The sequence below is a fragment of the Ochotona princeps genome, chromosome 24, assembly GCF_030435755.1.
Source record: "Ochotona princeps isolate mOchPri1 chromosome 24, mOchPri1.hap1, whole genome shotgun sequence".
Classification (NCBI taxonomy): domain Eukaryota; kingdom Metazoa; phylum Chordata; class Mammalia; order Lagomorpha; family Ochotonidae; genus Ochotona; species Ochotona princeps.
Window position 1 is genome coordinate 3,710,277 of NC_080855.1, and position 26,143 is coordinate 3,736,419.

Here is a 26,143-nt window from a genome sequence, read left to right on the forward strand (position 1 = left end):
ATATGGGCGCCGGTTCTAATCCCGGCAGCTCTACTTCCCATCCAGCTCCCTGCTTGTGGCCTGGGAAAGCAGTTGAGGACGGCCCAAAGCTTTGGGACCCTGCACCTGCGTGGGAGACCTGGAGGAAGCTCCTGGCTCCTGGCTTGGGATTGGTTGAGCTTCAGCTGTTGCGGCCACTCGGGGAGTGAATCATTGGATGGAAGATCTTCCTCTCTGTCTCTCCTCCTCTCTGTATATCTGACTTTCCAATAAAAATAAATAAATCCTTAAGAAAAGTTTGTGTGGAAAGGGGCTAGCTTTGAGGTGCAGCACATTAACCCAGTGCTTCAGTGTAGACATCCTATATTGTAATGCCAGTTCAAGTCCCGAGGGTTTTCTGCCCATCTAGCTGCTTGCTAATGGCCTGGCAAAGCAGCAGCAGAAGGCCCGAGTGCTTGGGCTCCTGCACCCATGTGCGAGACTCAGATGGAGTTCGTGGTTCCTGGGTTTGCTCTGATCCAGCCCCAAATGTAGTGGCTGTTTGGGGTAATAAACCAGTAAGTGGAAGAGCTTTTTTTTCTGTCTTTCCAACCACTAAAATGCCCCAAATAATCATTCTTTTAAAAAAATCTGTGTAATACAATTGTATTAACAACAAAGTGAATGGAAAATAGTACTAAAAGGTCAGTTTATCAGGCTGCAAAAGAATTGAAATCTATGCAAATAAAGGTCTTTAAAAATTCACGATAAAGCATATTAGGAAAAAACCTTGCATGGATTTCAATATTTTTTTTTGGCACAAAAAGAAACTGATTTTTTAACTCCACTTTGCACAATCTAAGGTTCTATTTCTCTTGCGTATGAGCATGTGTGCGTATAACACCGCCACAGCCCAACTGGCCTTTTAACAGCTAAAATAAGTAGGGCAGCCAATTTTCCACCAGTGAAAATCTTTCCAGGCCTAAGAATAAATTGAGCTGACCTCCAAATCTGTTTGCTTTTGTATTGTCTGGTAGATTTTACATAGACACTCCGGAGTGTCTGAAGCAAACACCGCAGAGCAGTTCTTATTTTGCTATTTGTTTGAGGAGAGCTTGGAAAATAGTGACAACTCAGCAGGTGTCCTGTGGTGCCGCATTTGCAGAGAAAAAAACCAGCTTACCAAGAAAAAGGAAGTGAGCTTTTAAAATGTCAACGATATATGTGGCAACACAGTTCTGCAGAAATAAGGGAAAGGAAAGATGGCTGAACGTGCGTTGGAATGTCTTCTTTTGATAGGACTAAAAGTAGTTCAAGGCGAAAACCCTGAAGTATCCATTTATTCTGATCTCGCCCCGAAGCGCAATCGATAGTCTAGACACAGTATTTCTGAGCATCAACAATGCAGGGCTCCTGGGGTGGACTTTGTGGTGAATCAAGGGGCAAGCATGTCCCCGGGAGCGCTGGCGTGAGCCCCAGGGACGCAGCTTTCTCTGAAGGCGGCTTCTGAGCTTGGGCCCCTGGCACTCGGGCATGGGGCACCTGGCTTGGGCTTGGGCCAGCCCTGGCTGTTGTGGCCATTCGGGAAGTGACCTGGTGGACGCACCATTTCTCTCTCTGTGTGTGTTTTTCTCTGCTTTTCAAGTAGATGAAAATGAAAAACTTTAATGGGAGTGGTAGAGGACATTTAAAGAAAATTACTGTGAATATCATTTATAAGCTTTCTGTGGAGCATACAGAGTAAAGATTTGTGCAAGGGGTCTCAAAACAGTAGTTCAAAAATGACCATTATTGGGGACTGGTGTGGTGGCATCTTGTGTCAAGCTGCCTCTTGCAATGTCAGCATTCTGTGTGGGTGCCGGTTCATGTCCCAGCTGCTCCACTTCTCTTCCAGCTCCTTGCTTTTAGCTTGGGAAAGCAGCGGAGGATGGCTGGTGCTTGGGCCCCTGCACTCGTGTGGGAGACCCAGAAGTTCCTGGCTCCTAGCTTGGACTGGCTTAGCCTTGGCTTTGCAGCCATTTGGGGAAGTGAACTAGCGGATGGAGGATCTCTCTGTAACCATGCCTTACAAATACAATAAATCTTGTTCCAAAAAAGTGATAATCATGATTGCAAATGCAGCTGGGGCCAGGGATTCAAGCAAAACCCTTTTGAGGACAGCGGTGTGTAACTAAAGGAAGATATTTCTGTTTTCAAGCTGCACCATTAGGGGGCGAGAGGGGACAGGGCACCAGTTTCGCTCCCCATCCCCCACCCCGACTGGTACGCATGCGCGTCTTCCGGGGCGGGGGCGCGCACGGAGGGAAGGGGCGGGGGCGCGCCCTCGGGTCGCGCAGGCGCGGGGCGGGCTTTGTGACGTCAAGCCGCGCGGCCGGGCCGGGAGCTAGCGGCGGCTCGCGCCAGAGAGCATTCTCCGAGCGTGAGGCGCGGAGTCGGCTGCCCCGCGGCCCGCCCGCCGGCCTCGCCGCCGCCTGCCTGGCTCCCTGAGCGCGCCGAGCGCGGGTCAGCGGCCGGGGCGGAAGGCCCAGGGCGACGCGGAGAGGGCGGGCGGGCATTGAGGAGCGCCGGTCTCTATATGGCGGCGGCTCTGTCGGGCCTGGCTGTCCGGCTGTCGCGCTCGGCCGCCGCCCGCTCCTATGGGGTCTTCTGCAAGGGGCTGACCCGCACGCTGCTCATCTTTTTCGACCTGGCCTGGCGGCTGCGCATCAACTTCCCTTACCTCTACATCGTGGCTTCCATGATGCTCAACGTGCGCTTGCAGGTGGGTGAGCCGCACGGTTCCCTCCGCATCCCCCGCCCGGGGAGCACCTGCCCCCCGCCGGCCGTGCACGGACCTCACGCCAAGCCCACCTGGGAAGACCCCCGCCGAGGGGGCTGTAGGGCCGTCGGGTGGAGAATGGAGGTGTGGGGCGGGTGGCGCGCCCGCCTGGCTGGTCCCTGGGGTCGCCGGTGGGACTCGGCAGGGATCTTGCCCCTGCTTCGCCTGTGCTTTGGGCCTGTCGCAGTGAAAGCATCCCTGCGTAGGACGTCTCGGGGTTTTGAGGTCCGGACGGCAGGTGTTGAGGGGGCCGCGTGAAGCCTAGAACGGGCCGTCTGTTGGGCGGAGTGGTGGTAAGGGGCACTGGGATGCACTTGACTCTGCGTTTCAGGGTCTCAATGGTGATATTTGCAAGTGAGGGTTTGTGCTCCCATCCTAGGGGAGCGGAAAACTCCCGAGTATCTTCCAGCAGCTCCTGGCAGCTGATGCACAGGGGTGTGAGGTTTGGGGAGGCGGAAGCCCACCCGCCTGCAGCCGGTCACCACCCCACGGAAGCAGGGGCCCCGAGTTGGCCAGGTCCAGGGGCTTCCCGTAGAAACCAGGGGTCCTGCGGTGGGCAGGCCAGCTCAGGTTTGTTGTTGTGGAGCCTCTGAGCAGACACAGCAGCAGGCTGGTCTGACTGCCCTACCCCACCGCAGGCATGACTAAAATCGCCAAAACAAAAACGCTCCACCCAGCGCCTTTCTCACAGATCCGCCTCCCGGGTGCCAGCACGGCTCCGGCCGGGCTCTGCTCCAGTCCTGGCCCAGCCTGCTGCCTCCATGTCGCCTCCACCTGGCTTTCTGAGCGTGCTCCGTCGCCTGCCTGTCTCCTGCGTGCTCTTTGCTGGTTGTCACCCGCGCCAGCACACTCCTTTTGGGGGTCACTGCAGTTCTGGGGTCTGTTGCCTGCGGGAATGCTCAGGCTTCGTGCCTTTTGAAAGTGCGTAGGCACCTGGTGCCCGTGATGAGGGTTGGGGTTTCCCAGTTTGCTTGCTTGTGGCGCAGCCGAAACCATGGGCAGCACCCACTCGCGGGACCTGGGGCTTGGTGGAGGTGGCGCTGCAGCTGCACAGGTTGCAGAGAGAGGGGCCTTGTGGGCACGGGGGCGGGGTGGGCAGCGCCCAGGAGGCAGTCAGCAGGTCCCCTGGGGGAAGGGCTTTCCTGGGGCTGCCTCAGGGTTTTAAGGTTGCTGTTGGCCTTGAGGGCAAGGAGGTTGGAGGTCTTTCTTCTTGAGTAGGTACATTTGCTATTGTAACTCCCCTACAGGGTTGAAAGTGTTCCTTTTGTGAAAAACCTCGGGCTTGCCCGGTTGGAGGGTTTATTTTTTCTGCTTTGCTAAAGGGAAGTGCAACAGGAAGACGAATGGGGAGCCAGAGGGTCAGCCCCCACTTTTCCCCCTCAGCACACCCTGGCAGCTCCTTTCTTGCAGGGTCCCTGGGGTGTGCTTTGTGAGGAATAAGGTCCACACAGATACTGAGACCCAGCCAGGCTCCTCTTTGTAGTTGCTTTGGTAGTTGCCGCTGGGGGAAGGCGATGCCCAAAGCCTTCGAAGAGGGAAGGGCTGTGATTTAAAAACACCCTGGAGCCACCCACCACCCTGGTGTGGCTACAGACACTGAAAAGCTGTGACTGCAGATACTAAACACAGCCAGGGGAAGATGCCAGGTGCCACCAGGGGTGGGCTTTGCGCAGTTGGTGCGAAGGGTCCAGCGTCCTGCTAGGAGAGGCCGTGGGACACAGGTGTCAGAAGCGGAGGGTGTGTCCCTGACATCTGCGTGGGACCTCGGTTGGGTTTGTGGCTTTGACCTGAGCCGCCTGCTGCGAGCGAGCCAGCAGGTGGGAGGTGCTTGTAGCATGATCGACGCGCACATGCGGCAGCAACCTCGTTTCTCGTTTTACACGAACAAATAATTTTCATGCAGACAAACTGTAATTTGCAAAGTATGATTTATTTAGGAAAGAGAGCTCCTGTCTTAGTGACAGGAGGGGCTCTGAGGAAATGGCAGAAACGGTGCACATCTCAGGGCCGGGGCTCCTCCGAGTCACCCCAAGGACAGGCTGGGGGGAAAACCTATTCTGAGCTGGGCAGTGGTCTCTACCACCTTGCCCCAAACAAAAGGTGAGGCTGGTGGTGGCCTGCTTCCCCCATCCTGAGGATAAACTGGAAACCAAGGTGGCATTCCTTTGACAGTGACCAAAGTGGGCCAGTCTCCTGGTTCTAAGAAATAGATTGGGGGGCTCGGCAGCGTGGCCTAGTGGCTAAGGTCCTCGCCTTGATCCCATATGGCCGCTGGTTCTAATCCCGGCAGCTCCACTTCCTCTCTGTCTCTCCTCCTCTCAGTGTATCTGACTTTGTAATAAAAATAAAATAAATCTTTAAAAAAAAAAAAAGAAAGAAAGAAAGAAATAGATTGGGGCCCAGTGCGGTGGCCTAGCAGCTGAAGTCTCACCTTGAACGCCCCGGGATCCCATATGGGCACCGGTTCTAATCCCGGCAACCCTGCTTCCCATCCAGCTCCCTACCTGTGGCCTGGGAAAGCAGTCAAGGACGGCCCAAAGCCTTGAGACCCTGTACCCGTGTGGGAGACCTGGAAGAAGCTCCTGGCTTCAGATCAGCGCAGCACCGGCCGTTGCGTTGTGAATCATGGGACAGAAGATCCTCCTCTCTGTATATCTGACTTTGTAATAAAAATCAATAAATCTTTTTTTAAAAATGGAGATTGGTATGTTGATTCTGTCCCTTTGTTCGCTCCCCAGAGGGGGAACGTGCTTTTGGGGGTTGGGCTATGGGATAGGAGGACATTTTAAAGATAGTTTTACCGGGAACACGATCAACATCTGAAAGTAACCTTACCTGAGACCCTAACCATCTGCTTGTCTACTTCTTGTTCTCTGCCTTTCAAGTAAATTAAAAAATAATAATAACAATGAAATGGTACTGTGACTGAGCAAGTCCGCTGTTGGGGTCTGTAGGGAGAATCAAGTGCTAGCCCTGGAAGAGAGTCGTTGGAGGAAGGTGTCTTGAAGCCTGTTGCCCGCCGGGCCGTGACCTTGCCATACGTGTCCTGTGCTCACTGGGCAGGCCAGCCTTTGTTTAGCTGCCACCTGGCTCCTTGCCCTGCGTTCTGTCTGCTTCATCCTCGTCTTCTGTTCTCCAGGTGACCCCCTCCCCGGGGGGCTCTGCTAGTCTGGGCAGCTCTGACTGCAAGCACATGAAAAGCCAGGAAGTGACGTTGGAGCAGACAGGTCACTGGGAGAGGTGTCAGCGCTGCCCCAGGTCAGCCGGGCATGCATGAGGCGCTGCAGGGGGAGCAACAGTCAGTGGGGAAGAAGGTGCCAGAGGATTCGACAGAGGTTGAGGGGCAGCTCAGGACTTTGGAAAGTAGGGACATCCCAGCTGTTGCCAAGGTCCTTGTGGCATTGAGTGAGCTTGACTTCTGGTTTATCGGGCTCCTGGAAGACACTGGGGAGGTTGGAGGCACCAGCTGCAAGGTGTAGGGAAGCCTGGCTGAGCTGAGGAGCCGGGCTCTGTCTTGGAGAAACGAGGCTGCGTGCCTGAGGGACGCAGCTGCCACCAGATCTTTGCTGTCCTGCAAGCGATGTTTTTCCACAAACTTCAGTTTTGAGAAATCTTAAACCAAATAAGATTTTAATATAGTGAACACCTGTATCCTTGGCTTTTTTCTCTCTGAGAGACAGGGAAGCAGAACTCGCATCTGCTGATTCATTCCTCAAAGGCCTGCAATAGCTGGCCCGGGCTGGGCCAATGGTGAGCCCACGGAACTTGGTCCAGCTTTCCCGTGTGGGTGCAGGGATCCACCTGCTTGTGCCATCACCTGCCACCTTCCAGCATCTGCAGAAGCAGGAGGCTGGGATTGGGAGCAGTGCTAGAAGTTGTGCCCAGGCATTTCATCACCCACCCTCACTGTTTTGAAAGAACCCTACAAATAACCACATAATGATGCAACCAGCTACTGGGGTGTACGAGTTCAGCTCTCTCTCAAGATAGCTGCCATGTGTGAGCTGAAAAGAATAAGCAAGCGCAAAGCTCTGTCCAGGGCTGGGGGAGCTGCCCCTGTCTCTAGCTGGAGCCCTTCCAGGGCTGGTGGAGCTGCCCCGTCTCCAGCTGGAGCCCTGTCCAGGGCTGAGGGTGCTGCCCCTGTCTCCAGCTGGAGCCCTGTCCAGGGTTGGGGGTACTGTCCTGTCTCCAGCTGGAGTCCTCTCCAGGGCTGGGGGAACTGCCCCTGTCTCCAGCTGCAGCCCTGTCCAGGGCTGGGAGAGCTGCCCCTGTCTCCAGCTGGAGCCCTGTTCAGGGTTGGGGGAGCTGCCCCTGTCTCCAGCTGGAGCCCTGTTCAGGGTTGGGGGAGCTGCCCCGTCTCCAGCTGGAGTCCTCTCCAGGGCTGAGGGTGCTGCCCTGTCTCCAGCTGGAGCGCTGTCCAGGGCTGGGGGAACTGCCCCTGTCTCCAGCTGGAGCCCTGTCCAGGCCTGGTGTAGCTGCCCCGTCTCCAGCTGGAGCCCTGTCCAGGGTTGGGGGAGCTGCCCCGTCTCCAGCTGGAGCCCTGTCCAGGGTTGGTGGAGCTGCCCCGTCTCCAGCTGGAGCCCTGTCCAGGGCTGGGGGAGCTGCCCCGTCTCCAGCTGGAGCCCTGTCCAGGGTTTGGGGAACTGCCCCTTCTCCAGCTGGAGCTCTGTTCATGGCTGCGGGAGCTGCCCCTGTCTCCAGCTGGAGCCCTGTCCAGGGTTGGGGGAGCTACCTGTCTCTAGCTGGAGCCCTCTCCAGGGCTGGGGGTGCTGCCCTGTCTCCAGCTGGAGCCCTGTCCAGGGCTGGGGAGCTGCCCCGTCTCCAGCTGGAATCCTGTCCAGTGCTCGGGGAGCTGCCCTGTCCAGGGTTGGGGAAGCTGCCCCTGTCTCCAGCTGGAGCCCTCTCCAGGGCTGGGGGTGCTGCCCTGTCTCCAGCTGGAGCCCTGTCCAGGGTTGGGGGAGCTACCTGTCTCTAGCTGGAGCCCTCTCCAGGGCTGGGGGTGCTGCCCTGTCTCCAGCTGGAGCCCTGTCCAGGGCTGGGGGTGCTGCCCTGTCTCCAGCTGGAGCCCTGTCCAGGGTTGGGAGAGCTGCCCCTGTCTCCAGCTGGAGCCCTCTCCAGGGCTGAGGGTGCTGCCCCGTCTCCAGCTGGAGCCCTGTCCAGGGCTGGGGGAACTGCCCCGTCTCCAGCTGGCGCCCTGTCCAGGGTTGGGGGAGCTGCCCCTGTCTCCAGCTGGAGTCCTCTCCAGGGTTGGGGGAGCTGCCCTCATCTCCAGCTGGAGCCCTGTTCAGGGTTTGGTGTACTGCTCCTTCTCCAGCTGGAGTCCTCTCCAGAGCTGGGGGAGCTGCCCCTGTCTCCAGCTGGAGCCCTGTCCAGGGTTTGGGGAACTGCCCTGTCTCCAGTTGGAGCTCTGTTCAGGGTTCTATTCCTGGCTCGCTCTCTGGGCTCCAGCTTCCTGCTGGCCTTGGGTGTTTGTGAACTTCTCCAGGCAAGCGCCTTGTCTCTCTCTGCCTCTCAAAAAAATAAATGATGAAAAGACTACAGTGTAAGGGCTACTTTTTTAAACTTTTTTTTTTAAAGATTTATTCATTTTTATTACAGCCAGATATACACAGAGGAGGAGAGACAGAGAGGAAGATCTTCCGTCCGATGATTCACTCCCCAAGTGAGCCGCAACGGGCCGATGCGCGCCGATCCGAAGCCGGGAACCTGGAACCTCTTCCGGGTCTGCCACGCGGGTGCAGTGTCCCAAAGCATTGGGCCGTCCTCAACATCTTTCCCAGGCCACAAGCAGGGAGCTGGATGGGAAGTGGAGCTGCTGGGATTAGAACCGGCGCCCATATGGGATCCCGGGGCTTTCAGGGCAAGGACTTTAGCCGCTAGGCCACGCCGCCGGGCCCTACTTTTTTAAACTTTTAAAAAGTAGGTTTATAATTTTTTTTATTTGAAAGGTAGATGATTTTACAGAAAGAATAATCTTCCATCTGCTGGCTCACTCCCAAGTGTCCACAATAGCTGGAGCTGGACCACTCTGGAGCCAGGAGCCAGGGCTTCATTCGGGTCTCCCACGTGGGTACAGGGATCCAAGCACTGGGGCTGTCTGCTGCTGCTCCTCCGGGTCTGCAGTGTGGTTACAGGCTCCCAAGGCTTTGGGCCGTTTTCCACTGCTTTCCCAGCCTGCAAGCCAGAAGCTGGAAGAGAAGTGGAACAGCTAGGACACAAACTGGCACTTGTATGGGTTGCCAGCACTTTGAGGATTAGCCAGTTGAGCCAACGTGCCAGCCCTTAAGTTACAAACTTCTTAGAAGGAATCTTTGATATTGGATTCATGCAGATGCAACAAAAGAAAGAATAAATTGGACTTCATCAAAACTGACAACCAATGCATCAAAGGGACACTGCTTGTGGCCTGCCGCAGTAGCACCGTGGCTAAAGTCCTCTCCTTGCCCATGCCACGATCCAATGTGAGCGCTGATTTGTGTCCTGGCTGTTCTGCTTCCCATCCAGCTCCCTGCTTGTGGCCTGGGAAAGCAGTCGAGGACAGCCCAAGGCCTTGGGACCCTGCACCCGTTTGGGAGACCTGGAGGAAGCTCCTGGCTCCTGGCTTTGGACTAGTTCAGCTCCAGGCATTGTGGCTGCTTGGGGAGTAAATCAGTGGATGGAAGATCTTTCTCTGTATCTGCTCTCTGTAAATCTGACTTTACAATAAAAAATAAACAAATCTTTTTAAAAAAGTGAATATATTTAATTTTATGTGTATCTTATTGTGTGGGCCCCCGTGCACAGACACAGAGGGGTGGCAGTAACAGGCGGCTGTTAAATGTTCCTCTGTAAGGACTTTGCTGGTACTCCAAGTACAACAGAAGGCAGATTTTAAGTTTTGTTTTATTTTTACTTGAGAGGCAGAGAGAGAGAGGCAGGCAGAACTCATCTGCCGGGCTGGTTTGGTGACTCTGTTGGCTAATCCTCTGCCTGCAGCCCCACATCCCTGTGGGCACTGTTAAAAGTCCCAGCTGGCAGCTTAACCTGGACCAGACACCTGCTCTATCATGATGTAATCTGATTTACTGTTTCTTTAAAGGATAATTTTGAAAAATCATTTATTTGAAAGAGTTGCAGAAGGAAGGGGAAAGAGAACAATCTTCCACCCACTGGTCCACTCCCACATGGCTGCAGTGGTCCGAAGCCAGGAGCCGGGAGCTTCTTCCAGGTCCTCCATGTGGGTTCAGGAGCCCCAGTCCTCGGCCGTCTGCTGCTGCTTTCCAGGCACATTAGTGGGTACTGCATCCAAGTGGAGCAGCCTGGAGGGCCGAGAATGCTTTTTTGGAAGCGATGTTATATAAATACTCCAGGGTCCACAGGAGTGGAGTATTGAGAGGAAGTGGGCACATTGCCCCTTTGCAGGGAGGATCGACTCTACCTGTCGGGGTCCATCTCTTCCCCACGTCCCAAGGAGAATGGATCCCTTTGAAATAACTTGGCTTAGGCAAAATCGCCAAAACAGTGCCAACCCCATGCCCTGGGTTCTTATGCCAATAGCATCCTGTGGAGTGTCAGTGTTGCCAGAGACAGGCCACTGGGAGTCTGCTGTAGTGGGGGGCACAGCCAGGCCTCAGGATGGAAGCCGTGGCAGGGGGAGCGGGATGTGGATGTGTGGTATCAGAGTCCACATGGCTGCCTTTCCTGGAAGCACAGGACTGTGACCCCAAGCTGCGCCTGCGTTTGCTCCCGTGTGCTGTCCACGCACACATTACTGTCCTCCTGGAGTGGTGTGGCACTCCCCTTGGGGTTTCTCTTATGCCCTCTTAACCACCCCAGTTCCTCTGCATTAGTACAAGAGTATAGTTGTTCATACACAGTCATAAGTCCATCATTGTAGGCAAGTCCTTTGAATTTCTTCAAGTCGTTTCTTGGGAAAGAGTTGTCGATGCTAAGCTTGAAAAAACAAATTTCAACCTCTGGTGTGTTTTGACTTTACATGTGGTTTCTTTGGACCAGCTTCAACATTCTTGGTTTTTGTGTGGTTTTTGTTCCTTTGTTTCCTAATTTATTTGAAAGAGAGAGACAAGACAGATCTCCCGCATTGCTGGTTTACTCCCCAAATGCCCATCCCTAAAAGCCAAGATCTAGGAGTGCCACCCCTCGTCAGCCTCCCCTGTGGGGGGCTGGAACACAACCTGAGCTGCCACCTGCCACCCCCTGGGCAGGTGTAGCCCTCCCAGTCCCCATGCCATGTGCCCACCCCTGGGGCAGGTGTAGCCCTCCCAGTCCCCATGCCATGTGCCCACCCCTGGGGGTACTCTTCCATGTGACACAGTACATTTTGTTGTATTAATCTGAACAGTGTTCTCTGATTGGGTTTTCTTGTCCTTGGGAAGGCCATCCTGTGCCGGAGTCCAGCTCCAGCCTGGGTTTCGGAACTCGGGAAGGGTGCGTGGATGAGGCGCAGAAAGAAAGAGACGGACCACTAGGATTCCATGATAGTGGACACGGCAATAAAGCCATCCGCTTTATTTATACAGAATCAGTTAAACTCTGGCTCAGACTTTTTACGTCATGATTAAATGGGTGTTTCTCAGAACAACCCTGCCATCTGCTTTATCCAAAAACAATAGAAATTCCTGCTACCATTCTTACCCTACAACCTAATCTTGTGTCACAAAGAAAAGGAGAACCTAAAGATTAAGAAAAGAATGAAACCCTAATTACAGGTGCCTTGATTAGCATAAGGTCAATGGAGACAACTAGACAGTAGGAATAATAGAAGGTCCTTTTGTAAGACATTATTGAGATTAACCTCCAAGCTCACATTGTGTAAAAAGCCAGTCTCACAGTAGCAAAAATGCCTGGACAGATTAGAATTCTTCCGCTGAGCCAGCATAGTAGGCGCAGTGAATGTTCAAGCGAAAAGCACCGACACACGGAGACCACGGTGGTGGTAGGTGGTGGTAGAAGTGCTGGGAGCCGTCTGCTCCTAAGCCTCCTTGTTACATATTATCTCCTCTTCCCCCCAAGCCCATTAACAGGACAATAGGACGCCAATGAGTCTGCAAAGGCCAGGTGCTACTGCCGTAGGCCTGATTCCTGAGTGCTCAGCTAAAGCAATGTAAATCAGCTCCTCAGCCCACAACAATCCTGCTATAAGATGTAGAGTTCCTGGATATCCTGGCACTACCGCCTCGTTGTAGAGCTCTTCTCCCTCCCTCCCTTTACTTCCCTTTTTAATGGCTTATTCGTTTGAAAGGCACAATTATGGGGACAGAGAGACCGAGATATTCCATTTGCTAGTTCACTGCCTCCAATGCCTACGACAGCCAGAGGTGGGCCAGGCTGAACTCTGGAGGCAGGAGCTCTGTCTAGGTGTCCCCCGTGGGTGCAGGGATCTAAGGCCCTGGGCCAGCCTCTGCTGCTTTCCCAGGTGCAATAGTGGGGAGCTGGGTTGGAAGTGGAGCAGCCACCTACTGGTCTACTTGAGTCAAAGACGCTAAGACACACTGTCTAAGGCAGAGGCCAGGACAAGTGAGGGACTGAGCCAAGCTGAGTCAGAGCAACCACTGGCAGGCGCATGATCTATGGCTAGGAACAGGCCCAGTTGGGGAGCTAAGGGGACACCCTAACTGGGTTGAGGATCCCACCAAGGGTGCGTGCGCTGGAATGGGGGCTGTGTTCTATCTAGGAAACAGTGGTAGTCTCCCTTGGCACTAGTGTGGGCTGGGAATGGATGTACCAAGCCAGGCCATACCCCAAAACCATCTGGTGTCCTGGAGAACCAGGATAGATGTGGGACTGACTAGGCTGGGTCTCAACCCCCTACTGAGCCATGTGTGAGCTGTATGTGGGTATGGACAAGCCATGGATGGGCTGAAACATCCAACAACAAGAACCAGAATGGGGTGAAAGCCAGCCAGGAAAAGCCACTGTTCCTGCTAGGACAGGAGGTGAATTGAGTAGGGCTGGCTCAAGGACTCCCTGGTATGCGCAAAATCTGGCATTGGGAGGGGTTCTGATGGAGGAGCCTGGGCAACTCCTCTGGCAGGACACAGTCCCTGCAGGCAAGCGCAAGAAGCATGATAGGAAACAGCCCAGAATAGGCCATGGAAAGTTTCCCACTGGCATACATTTGGCATGGGTCAGGGGCAGACCAGGCTGAATCAGTTCATGTCATCCACTGGCAAATCCGAACACCAGAACAGAGTGTGGGTCAAGCCGGGATTGGTGGCGACAAAACCAGTGCATAATATGGAATGCCAGGGTGAGGTTGCCTGTACTGGATTTGGCTGCAACACCCAACCAGCACGCACGAGATCCAGGAAGGGAGGGGCAGAGCTGGCGGGGGGATTAAGGGGCTGGTCCCCTCGCTGGACAGCTACTCCCACTGGAGAACGTGAGTTGGGATGGGGGAGAACCAAACTAAGCCAGGCTACAACACCTGTGCACCGCATGTGGACTAGATCAGGGAAAAGCCGGGCTGGGCGGATTACTCCTGCTGGTGCAAGCATGAATTAGAGTGGGTGAGGGATGTTTGGGCTTAGCTACAGCACCAACTGGCAGAAGCTGGTTAAATCTGTCAAGTCAAATCACAGAACCACCTGAAGAGTGCATAAACCGGGAGTGAGAGAGACCTGGGAGGGAAATAGTGGGTTCCCCCTTCTTGGGTCACTACTCTCGCGGGAGGGCATGAAAACTAGGACAAGGGCTGGGGTGGCTAGACAGAGAGGCACTCAACAACATCTGTGAGGGCTGGATAGTTGAGTTGGTTAGATGGAACTAAACTGTAATACCCATTGACAAGTACAAGAGCCAAATGGGATGTGGGACAGACTGGACTAGTCTGCTATACATACTGGCAAACCAGGGTAGGGGGCGGGTCTGGTGGGGGTTATTGTGGGTCGCTCCAACTAGGCTGCAGCTCCCACTGGTTGATGTATGGGCCGAGTACGTGCTGGGCAGAACCAGACTGGACTGCAACACCCATTGGTTCCAGTGCAACTTGGGACTGAAAACAGAACCATCCCAGCAATTGCAACCACCAGCTGATCGGGGTGATGGACTGTGCCGGGCTCTGTGCTTGCTTGAACATACAAGAATCTGGTCTGAGAACACCTCACACAAAGTTTCTTTGAAGATCTCCCCAATCGAACTGCAGGACTCAGAACCCTAGCCAAGAAAAGACAGAAGAAAGAACAGGTCAATCATTCATCTCAGCTATATGTTGGCAGCGAAATACTGGGCAAATGAAGACCCTGTGATGGACTGTGTCAATCAGTGGACGACCTCATCGAGCAAAACTGGCAGCGATTCATAACTGGAGAACTATTAAAACCACTGGAGCAAGTATCTCAGAGCATGCCCCACATCCGGGCCCTGAGGTGGGTGGGAAACTGGGTGGGGCTTCTCCCTCAATATCCCCCTTTACCTCAGATACATGATGGAAACAATATGGACATAATACTATTACCCACTTCCCTATACTCCCTGAACCTTTTTTTATTTACCGTAATTAACTATGTAAAGATTGTCAACAAGAGTACAATAAAAAAAAAAAAGAAAAAAAAAAAAAAAGAAGTGGAGCAGCCAGGACTTGAACCAACACCCAAATCAGGTACTGCTGATGGCAGGTGGTGGTTTGATTGCTCTGCCACTGTAGGAGGACATTGTGACCCTAAAAGGCCAGTGAGCACAGGATTACAGTTGGTTGGATAATATTTGGAGGAGAACAACCAAATGGTACCTTTTGAATACCTTATTGGATATCATCTGCATATGTATATGAGAACACCTGGTGGAATATACAAGACAAAAGAGTTCCAAACAAAAGTATTGATGGTTTTGTTGATGAGTTCAATACTTCCTCCCTTATCCTGTATGGCCCTCAGTGTATAAAGTTTGATGCCACTAATAAACTACCGGTTTTGACCATCAGTCAGGGTCCACGTGTGTTATTATCGGCTCCGTGCACCAAGTCCATCGCTGTGGGACAGCGACATGCCACAACATTGTTTACTTTTTAACTTGATTAAAGCTCCTATCCCTGGTTCACACCCCAGATGCCCACAGCAGTGGGGACTCTGTGCTGCCTGAGGGTACATAGCAGGGAGCTGGACCTGGGGTTCAGAGCCAGGAGTGAAACCTAGGCCTTTCAGTGTGGGCTGCTGACATGCCCGTGGCATCCCGGCCTGGGCCACATCCCTGCCCCTCGTGGTCTACCTCTATACATGATGCAGGTGAAGTTTGTCCTGGTATGCTGTGGGCTGTGTGGGTCCAGACAACACCACGGAGGGACGTCATGGGCACGAGGGGCCGCCATCCTCATGCTGTTGGCTGGCAGTCAGCTGCAGGAGCAGAGACGACCTGGCCCTGTGGGCAGCTGTAGCAGCAGCGCCTGGGTGTGGCCGTGGCTGTCCCTCTGCGAGGGGCTCCCTTAGTCTGGTGAGGCAGAGATCTGAGGCGACCTGCACCCAGCATTGACTGGCTCCCGCTGAGGCTGTTCCGCGGTGGGCCTACCCTCCTCAGCAGTGCAGGGAGCACTCTGGGCGCCCGCCCTTTGCTCTCCCTTCAGACCTTTTTGCTGATGCGCACTGGGCTGTGTGGAGGCTGCTCCATGATGCTGGGCCAGCAGCTGCTCCTCTCCCGTCTGCTTACTGTTGGGTGATCTCCATGGGGGCTCTTGTAGATGGAGCAGGTGCTGCTCGTGGGGCACTCATGCTGGGGCCAGTCAGTGCAGGTGCCCCAGCACCTTCCCTGCCAAGCCCTCAGGGGTGGTACTGTTCTTGCTGGGGTGGGTCAAGCTGGGCTGGGCTCCTCAGTACCCAGGCACGCCTCTGAGCGTTCAGGTGACTGGGAGGAAAGCTGCACAGCCAGTTCCACAGGGTCAGAGGGCAGCCACTGCCCATTTGGGTCAGGCCCATCGCTTGGGTTCATGGGTAAGGCAGCTGGGACATGGATGTGTGGTGAGTGGGGATGTGCGTGTGCTCCGGTGTGACGAGCCAGCCACCTTTGGGAACAATGGTGCCAGGTCTGTCTCCTGTCCTCTGTGCTTGGTAGAAATGGGTGGAGTTTATTCAAGCAATCTCCCCAACCTGGTCATTTTTTATTTTACTTTGTTTTCTTTTTAAAGGCTTGTTTGTTTATTTGAAAGGCAGAGCTACAGAGAGAAAGAGAGAAATCTTCTGTGGCTGGAGGGGCCAGGGCTGGGCCCACTGAAGCCGGGAGCTTCATCTGGTCTCGCTCGTGAATGCAGTGGCCAAGCCCGTGGGCCATCCTTCGCTGCTTTCCCAGCTGTGTTAGCAGGGAGCAGGATGGGCATGGAGCAGCCGGGATTTGGATCTGCGTCCGTGTGCAATGCCAGCTTTACCCCACTACGCCATGGCAACAGCCCCCATTTTATTTGAAAAAAAACTATACTCTTCTGTTTATCTTTTGTTTATGTACTTGAAATGCAGAGAAACAAGAAAAAAAAATTCTTGTTGATTAATTACCCAAATGTCCCCAAGAGCCAAAGCCAGGACAGGCTGAAGACAGGAATCTGGAGCTCATTCTAGGTCTTCCCTGTGGGTGGCAGGGGCCTCACGGTCTTGAGCCATCACCTGCATTCTCCCAGAGTGTGCGCTAGCAGGAAGCTAAGAGGACTCCTCAGGCATCCCAGATGTGACATGAGGGTCCTGGGCCGTGCCAGCACTGAGCCCAGCACACACTGAGATTCAGGCTCACCCCTAAAGCCCAGGGAAACAGGGCAGTCTTGCGACACCTGGGCAGGGCATGCTGCCAGTAGCACAGGAGCTGCTCCTTGCCCTTGATTGCCCTACTTGTTGTAACTGTGGCTTTTCATTGTCCCCTCTGGGACTCACCTTGCTGGCTTGGCTTGTGGAAGCATTGAGGCCAGGGTATTTTTAGTGGACAAAGCAGTGGCACCTCTCCTGGCCAGGTCCCGGAGGCCATGAATAGCTCAGGTTAGGGAGGAAGGGGACAAGTGTCCAGGAGGGCAGCAGCTGACGAACTGGGTCAGGCCATTGTTCCGCCACAGGCTTGGCTGCCTGGAGGAGAGGCCAGGCCTTGGGGCCCTAAGAAAAGCTTGCTCAGGCCCTGGGACCCTGGCCACCCACACAGTCGACTCTGATCTTCCTGGTCAGCTTACGGTGCTTGGCAGTGGGGAGTGGACGGGGTCAGGAATCACCTCTCGGTGCTGCCATTTGTCCTGAACGCTGCACAGTCTTCCGTCACTGTGGCAGTCTCAGTTGTGGTGGCCACAGGTACTGGCTTTCATGGACACTTTCCTTTTTCTTTTAAGGTTTGTTTTTGGGCCTGGCGCAACAGCATAATGGTTAAGGTCCTCGCCTTGAACGTGCCAGGATCCCATATGGGCGCTGGTTCTAATCCTGGCAGCTCCACTTCCCATCCAGCTCCTGCTTGTGGCCTGGGAAAGATGTCAAGGACGGCCCAGAGAATTGGGACCCTGCACCCACGTGGGAGACCCGGAAAGAAATTCCTGGCTCCTGGCTTCGGATTGGCGCAGCACCGGCTGTACCACTTGTGGCCACTTGCTGAGTGAATCATCGGAGGGAAGATCTTCTGCTCTCTCTGCTCCTCCCTGTACATCTGCCTTTCCAATAAAATAAATAAATCTAAAAAAAAAAAAGATTTATTTTTATTGGAAAAGCAGATGTACAGAGAGAAGGAAAGACAGGAAGATCTTCCATCTGATGGTTCACTCCCCAAGTGCTCCCGACAGCCGGAGCTGCGCTAATCCGAAGCAGGGAGCATCTTCTGGGTGTGGCATGCGGATTCAGGGTCCCAGGGCCTTTAACCATCCTCTGCTGCTTTCCCAGGCTACAAGCAGGGAGCTGGATGGGAAGTGGTGGAGATCAGTGGCTTACAAGGTGAAGATGTAGCCATTGAGCTGTCCTTTCCAGCCTTATTAAAAATATATTTAGGAATGTTTCCATATGATCAGTAAAACAGATAACAGTTTCCAACAGTAGGCTCTGGGAAGTTAATTTAAGAGAGAAGGTAATTGGACCCGGCAGTGTGGCCTAGCGGCTAAAGTCCTCGCTTTGAAAGCCCTGGGATCCCATATGGGCGCCGGTTCTAATCCCAGCAGCTCCACTTCCCATCCAGCTCCCTGCTTGTGGCCTGGGAAAGATGTTGAGGACGGGCCAATGCTTTGGGACCCTGCACCCGCGTGGGAGACCTGGAAGAGGTTCCAGGTTCCCGGCTTCGGATCAGCGCGCATCGGCCCGTTGTGGCTCACTTGGGGAGTGAATCATCGGACGGAAGATCTTCCTCTCTGTGTCTCCTCCTCTGTGTATATCTGGCTGTAATAAAATGAATAAATCTTTAAAAAAAAAGAGAGAAGGTAATTAGATTTAATTGGATCAATAAAGCTTTTGTTTTGACAAACAACTGGACTGACACCTGGAGAGCTTGCACCTAACCTTCCTGTTTGCTTGATGCTGCTACTTAGAAAGCAGAGACACATATTTCCCATGGTTGTCCACTTTTCAGATGCTCACAGTGTAGTTAGGGCTGGACCAGGCTGAGGCCTGGAGTCCAGAACTCAGTCCGATCTCCTGGGTAGGTGATAGGAACCAAGTTGCTTGCCCCTCTCTCCCCGGAGTGTATCCTAGGAGGCCGCAGGTGGGGATGGAGCCAGACATGTGTTACAGTTTCTGCTGATTTTTGTTGTTGCAATATTTCTCTTCTAGACAACAAATAGTTGGGTTTTGTTTTTTAATCCAGTGTACTAATCTGTGTTGTTTGATTAAGCTTAAGCCATTTACATTCAGGGTTAATATGTGTGGGTGGTACTTTGGTCCTGTCATTTTAGGAATGATTTGTTCATTGGTTTAGTCTTCTGTTGTCATTTTACTGGGATGTTCTTCACATTTGCCTTTGGTTTTGTTGGGTGCTATTCCTCTTCTCGGTCAAGAGAACAACTTGAAGTATCATTTGTAGGACAGGTTTGGAAGACGCAAATTCTTTTAACTCTTCTTTACTGTGGAAGAATTTTATTTCATTTTCAAAGATGAAAGAAAGCTTTGCTAGATATGTTATCCTGGGCCGACAATTTTTTTGTTTGAGAATCTGGAATATGTCACTCCATTCTCTTCTTGCTGTAGAGTTTCCTGTGAGAGGTCTCCTGTGAGTTTAATTGGCATTCCTTTATATGTCAATGGATTTTTTTCACGTGCACATTTAAGGATCTTTTGCTTAAGTTCAGTTGAAGAGAGCTTGATGATCTTGTGTTGTGGTGAAGATCGCTTTTCATCAAGCCTGTTGGGAGTTCTGTGCCCCTCCTGGATGCTGTTCCCCAATTCTTTCTCCAGATTAGGGAAATTTTCCCTTATTATTTCATTAAATATATTTGTAAAACCAGTTTCTCTTTCTGCACCTTCTGGGACTTCCATAACTCTTATATTAGGCCTCTTAATAGTGTCTTTCAATTCTTGAATGCTTTTTTTGGCCTGATCCAGCTCTGCTTCCAGCTTTTTGTTTGCTTCCCCCTGGTGACAGGAAATATCTTCCAATTCTGAGATTCTTTTTTCTGCTTGCTTCATTCTGTTTTGGAGACTCTCCACTGTACTTTTTAAGATTTATTTGTTTTCATTACAAAGTCAGATATACAGAGAGGAGGAGAGACAGAGAGGAAGCTCCTCCGTCCGATGTTTCACTCCTCAAGTGAGCCGCAATGGCCAGTGCTGCACCGATCTGAAGCCGGGAACCAGAAACCTCCTCCAGGTCTCCCACGCGGGTGCAGGAACCCCAAGCTCTGGGCCCGTCCTCGACTGCTTTTCCAGGCCACAAGCAGGGAGCTGGATGGGAAGCGGAGCTGCTGGGATTAGAACTGATGCCCACATGGGATCCCGGGACGTTCAAGTCAAGGACCTCAGCCACTGGGCCACGCCGTCGGGCCCTCTCCACTGTACTTTTAATTTGCTGTATTATGTTCTTAATTTCTGATGTATCAGCCTTGGTTTGCTTTATTGCTGCTGTTGCTTGTGTAAAATATTCCTTAAATTCTTTGAACTCTTATATGTGCTTCTCATTATTGATCAGAAGCTTTAAAATGAGTTTTCTGAATTCTGTGTCCCCCATTTTCTCGATGTCTTCCTCAGTTACCTTGGAGGTTGGTATATGGTTTTGCTCATTTGCAGGAGAGTTTTCAGTAATAATTGTGCCTTTGTCTTTTTTTTTTTTTTTTGCTCTTGGTCATTGTACTTTTGGTTAGCAGAGTCTTCTTCTTGGGGCAGGTTTCTAAGCTCTGTCACCCACAGGTCTGCAATGCGATTTCACTTATTGCAGTTTGTACACGGCTCTTTGCTTGCAGCCAGTTGTACCACTCCCTCCAGCGAGTTCCAGATCTGGGTTCTTATGTTAGATTTCCACAAAGAACTCCATAGCCCCAACTCCTGGCTCACCAGTCTCCACCTCCTGTGATACCATGCAGAGGCTGCTCCGTTGTCCATACAACCTTTCTCCCACTTCCGGTTGAAGCAGGTCCCGGGATTAGGGAGACACCAGGTATCCTACATAGCTAGGTTGTTGGTGGTGCTGATCTAGCTGGAACCTGTTGGCTGTTAGGTCTGAGGGCCACACGGACCTATTTTGACCTGTACAATGCCACAATTGGTATTATTTTCCTGTGGGACCAGTACAATCCACGGAACTCAGTGAGTTCTCGCGAGCTCAGCACATGCACAGTTCACTGTTGTCCTCTGTAGTCCTAAGCTTTTGCCACAGTGTACAAAATGGCGCCTGACGCACCTCTACTAGAGTTCTTGATCTGCTGGCCATCAGGTCTGAGGGCTACCCAGACCTGTCTTGGGTAGAACCTGTAGAATGCCATGTTGCTGCAGTTCATTGAGTCAGAAATGAGTTCACTCCCAGCTCAGTGTATGCTCAGTCCTTTCTCTTGCCTTTGCCTCCTTAAGCAAAATGGCGCCCAGTTTGGCTCTAGGAGGCTGATGGGGCTGTGAAATCCACCCTGTTCTTGCACTGCCCACCTGGGATCTGCTGCTCAGTCTCTGCTCCTGGTCGAATCAAACAGACCAGCAGGACAGACAGTTCTTTGTATGGGCTCACCTCCCAATCTCCCAGTGAAAGTCCCTTCCCACCTGGTTGCTGGTGGAATTCCAGCTGCGGTAGAGTTCAGATAGCCGTTTGCTGAATGCGGCTGGAGTATCAGTCACTGCAACACCACACCGTTGTGTCTGCTGCTTTCCTGTGTCTCACAGTCTCCAGGTACCCCCCTGCTGCTGTTCTGCCCTCTCCTATTTCCTGGAATGTGTCCTCTCTGTTTCATCCTGATTAAATGCTTCTCCGTCCATTTAAACGTGTCCTTACCCTATTCTACCATCTTGATTCTCCGGGTTGTTTTGCTTGCTTGCTTGCTTGCTTTTTTTTTTTTAAAGATTTACTTATTTTCATTACAAAGTCAGATATACAGAGAGAAGGAGAGACAGAGAGGAAGATCTTCTGTCCAATGATTCACTCCCCAAGTGAGCCGCAACAGCCGGTGCGCGCCGATCTGAAGCCGGGAACCAGGAACCTCTTCCAGGTCTCCCACGCGGGTACAGGGTCCCAAAGCACTGGGCCATCCTCGACTGCTTTCCCAGGCCACAAGCAGGGAGCTGGATGGGAAGTGGAGCTGTTGGGATTAGAACCGGCGCCCATATGGGATCCCTGGGCGGTTTCAAGGCGAGGACATTAGCTGCTAGGCCATGCCGCCGGGCCCGCTTGCTTTTTTTTTTTTTTTTTTAAGATTTTATTTTTATTACAAAGTCAGATATACAGAGGAGGAGAGACAGAGAGGAAGATCTGCCGTCCAATGATTCACTCCCCAAGTTAGCCGCAACGGTCGGTGCTGTGCCGATCCGAAGCTGGGAACCAGGAACCTTTTCCAGGTCTCCCACACGGGTGCAGTGTCCCAATGCATTGGGCCGTCCTCAACTGCTTTCCCAGGCCACAAGCAGGGAGCTGGATGGGAAGTGGAGCTGCTGGGATTAGAACCGGCGCCCATATGGGATCCCTGGGTGGATTCAAAGCGAGGACTTTAGCTGCTAGGCCATGCCTCTGGGCCCGCTTGCTTTTTAAAAAGATTTTATTTTTTATTGCAAAGTCAGATATACAGAGAGGAGGAGAGACAGAGAGGAAGAACTTCCGTCTGATGATTCACTCCTCAAGTGACTGCAATGGCTGAAACTGCCAATCTGAAGCCAGGAGCCTCCTCCGGGTCTCCCAGGCTTGTGCAGGGTCCCAAAGCATTGGGCTGTCCTCGACTGCTTTCCCAGGCCACAAGCAGGAAGCTGGATGGGAAGTGGGGCTGCTGGGATTAGAACCGGCGCCCACATGGGCTCCCGGTGAGTTCAAGGCGAGGACTTTAGCCGCTAGGCCACTGCGCCGTGCCCTTAGGTTGTTTTTCCTAAGAGGCTGAGAAAGCTGCCACTTATGGACCCACTTGCCCTGCTCTCGCAGTGGCCAGGACTGGGCCTAGGCTGAAACCAGGAGCCTGGAGGTCAGTCCGCTTTGGCCATGTTGCAGCAAGAGGCCCAGTGTCTTGAACCCTCATCAGCTTCCTCCCAGGGCTCCACTAAAATAAGCAGCCGGAGGAATCAGACTCAGACAGGCTCTGCGTGATGTGGCTGCCTTTCCCTCCCGCCCCAAGATTGATTTATTTAAAAGGCAGAATCACAAAGGGCCAGGAGGAGGAGAAAGAAGAGAGAGAGGAGAGCCGAGAGCCCCAGTGAGCACGCAGTGTCTCCTGTCTGCTGGTCCATTTTCCAGATGTCCTCACAGCCAGGGCTGAGCAGGGCTGAAGCCAGGGAGGTAAACCTGAAGCAGCTGGGACTCGAAGCAGCATTCACGTGGGATGCCAGCATTGCAGGCAGCATCCTGACTCGCCATGCCACAGTGCCAGCCCAGACATGAGTTTCTTGACTGACAGCTAAGCACTCCCTGTGGAAGTGGGTCTTATGGGAGTAACTAGGTTTAGGGAAGGTCGTGATGGGGCCAGTGAATGTGTGGAGATTCGCTGGGCAGCCACTGGGTGCAGTGCCCCAGGGATGCCGACTGAGTGCCTGGGCAAGTCCTCCTGTGACTCCAGCTTCCAGCTAATGTGCTCCTGGGAGGCACAGGTGGGGGCACAGATGCTTGGGTGCTGCCACGCAGGTGGAACACCTGGGCAGAGTGTCTGCCCGCTCGGCGCGGTTGCTGTGGGCTTTGGGGAGTGAACCAGCAGATAGAAGTTCTCTTCTTTTTGCCTTTCAAATAAATGAAAGTAGAGCCTGGCGCAGTGGCCTGGCAGCTAAAGTCCTCACCTTGAATGCACTGGGATCCCATGTGGGCGCCAGTTCTAATCCCAGTGGCTCCACTTTCAATCCAGCTCCCTGCTTGTGGCCTGGGAAGGCAGTGGAGGACAGCCCAAAGCCTTAGGACCCTGCACCTGCATGGGAGACCTGGAAGAGGATCTGGGCTCCTGGCTTCGGATTGGCGCAGCACTGGCCGTTGTGGTCACTTGGGGAGTGAGTTAATGGACGGAAGATATTTCTGTCTCTCCTCCTCTCTCTGTATATATCTCAGTTTTAAAAAAGGGCAGTGGCCCAGCGGCGTGGCCTAGCGGCTTAGGTACTTGCCTTGAACGCCCAGGGATCCCATATGGGCGCCGGTTCTAATCCCAGCAGCTCCACTTCCCATCCAGCTCCCTGCTTGTGGCCTGGGAAAGCGGTTGAGGACGGCCCAATGCATTGGGACCCTGCACCCACGTGCATGGGAGACCCGGAAGAGGTTTCTGGTTCCCGGCTTCGGATCGTCATGCACCAGCTGTTGCGGCTCACTTGGGGAGTGAATCATCAGACGGAAGATCTTCCTCTCTGTCTCTCCTCCTCTGTATATATCTGGCTGTAATAAAATGAATAAATCTTTAAAAAAAAAAAACAGTTGAGAAGCACTGTCCTAAAACGTATTATTTACTTAGAAAACACAAGGGAGAGGGCAGCATTGTGGTGCAGTGGACTCAGCTGCTGCCTGTGGTGCCAGTGTCCCTTGTGAGTTCCTGTTCCAACTGTCTGCCCCCATTTCCTGTCTTGCTCCCCAAGGACACACCTGGGTAAAGCAACACAAGATGATGTGGGGTCCCTACCACCCCATGGGGGTCCCAGGTGGAGGTCCAGGCTCCTAGCCATCCGGCCGTTTGGGGAGTGAGGTAGTGGACAGCAGATCTCCCCATCTCCCCCTTTGTGCAACTCTGCCTTTCTGAGATTCCAGCCTTTTGCCTTCCAAGTGTGAGTACACAGCCCACGGGCAGTTGAGCAGCACCTCCCACCCATTGGTCCCCGGAATTAATCTGGACCATACCTGTAGCCTTCCTTCCCTGGTGGAAAATGCTCGGGGGTTCAAGACCCCCACGCAGCGGTCAGAGCCCCTCAGCGGCTGGCCCTCCTTGCCTCTGGCCCTGCTCCGGTGCCCCCTGGCTTCCCGTGCACTGAACCTTCGAGCTGTGGAATCCTTCTGTGAGCTTGGGGGAGCAGTGTGCCCCACCCCCCACTCGGTGCTGGCATGGTGCAGAGTGCATGGGTGAGCTGCTCCGAGTGGCTTTTTAGGCTTCCAGGTGTTAGTGCCAGTGCCCCCAGTGGAAAGTCATTGGCTTGTAGGGGCTGTCTCTGCGTAGACCCGTCTCAGAACACTCAGTGAATAGAGCTTGTGCGAGCATTGACCAGTGTGTACTTCCTGTTAGGGCTGCGGAGGGGGCAGCTTTGTTTCCAGCAAACATGGTACATGTGAGAGGTTAACAAGGAGCATGGAGGAGGGGTAGGGCCACCCGCTGCCCGGCACTCAGTGGCAGTGGCCACTCTCCACGAGGCGCAGGCTCATTCTCCCTTCTTTGTGCAGAAACTCTTGTAATAGTCTCAGTCGCAGTAACCTACAGACTTGTAAAGACGTGGAAGGTGCAGACTGCTTGAATCGAGTAACCCGGAAGGGGGCACTCATGCTACAATTGTTCCTGACCCCTTTCCTGCTTAGAGTCTAATTGTCGTCGAAGGTTGCAGGAAAATGCTGGCATGGGTAGGTCTGTGGGTACAGCGAGTACTAACTTCCCCAGGCTGCCCAGTTTGCTGCTGCAGCAGGCAGCCTCACGGTACTGGACAGGACAGGGTGGGGCTGGGCCAAGGCTACAGGCTCAGCCTGGGAACTCCGTCTGCTGTGGCTGTGAGCCAGTTTGGGCCTTTACCAGGCTGCACGTGTCCAGAAGTCCTGGCCTGTGCCAGGAAGTGACCTCAGGCCCCTGGAAGTAGGGCTCCTGAGAGGACAGCCTTCATGTTCTGGAAGGGGCCAGTCATCTCAGGTCATCCAGAACTTCTTGAAGTGTGCAGAAAGCCACGTGGGCAGGGAGCCTCGAGGCATGCCCCTGGCTGGCGTCTCAGAGTTTCTGGGAGTCTTTGGTGCAGTTTGTCAGGAAGGTTCTGGGTGTGTATGTGGGTATAGGCCTGTGCAGACCCTCCCCAGGCCCACTGCCCTCCTTGCCAACTTCCATCTCCTTGTTTCCTCCAGGTCCACATTGAGATCCACTGAAGGGCCTGCCCTGACTGACCGCGGCTGGACTGTGTGCACACGTGCCTCGGAGTACCCAGCATGAAGGACCTGAGAGGGACGCTAGGCACTTGCCGAGCTGGCATGGTGGCAGAAAGAGGAGACCACCGGGACAGACTGCTGCGGGGCCTGGATAGAACCCAGAAGCCGGCCCGTAGGGACAGGACGTCCCAGAGCCAGGCCTCGGGGTTGGAGAAGAAGTGGGCCCCGAGCCTCCCCGACCTCTTGCTCCACCAAGGGCCAGCAGGAAGAGACTCCGTCCGCGCAGCCGCAGGAGCGCCAGTGGCCGCCACGACCATGTGCGCCAGCGAGGCTCTGGAGTGGGGCTGGCCAGCAGACTGCCCGGAAGGACCCCGGGGGCCGACGCTGCCAGGCGTTTTAGAGACGGGACCGCGGTGCGCTGTGGCCTGGCTGAGCGCAGGGGGCACCTCACACGGCCTGCGGGCAGCCCAAGGGCGCCCGAGCCCCGCGCTGTTGGAGTTGGCAAGTCTGGCCCACCGCCACAGTAGTTAAGGCGCGAGCAGAACAATAAACAGTAGCGAGATTAATTTTATAGCCATTTTAGGATGATTTCTTTTGCTTTAAGTCTGGATGCCACAGCCTGACCTCTCGTCAGCCCCCTGCCTCTATCGGTTGGACCAGAGCCACAGAGAGCCCCCTGGCGTGGGTGCATGTGGAGGTGGCACCCGGGGCGTTCTCAGTGGTGAGATCTCGACAGTCACCTGGAGAGGCTGGCACGGGTCACCCTGTGGAAGTGGACATCTGTCGGATTCACGGGAAAGCATGGCT

General features: G+C 53.7%; 1 protein-coding gene across 2 annotated transcripts in view; it reads left to right on the forward strand.

The window, feature by feature from the left end:
* The first annotated feature begins 2,533 nt into the window (after positions 1-2,533).
* Positions 2,534-26,143, forward strand: part of LOC118757795 (small integral membrane protein 10-like protein 2A) — a 74,685-nt gene continuing 51,075 nt past the window's right edge. Inside the window, exons 1-2 of one of the 2 annotated variants that reach the window (XM_058680317.1) lie at positions 2,534-2,719; positions 25,316-25,687. In XM_058680317.1, coding sequence (XP_058536300.1) covers positions 2,534-2,719; positions 25,316-25,336 — 207 coding nt within the window. In that variant the 3' untranslated portion in view covers positions 25,337-25,687. Of the gene's footprint in view, positions 2,720-25,315; positions 25,688-26,143 lie in introns of those variants that run through there. The other variant, XR_009247551.1, reaches the window with a different exon arrangement.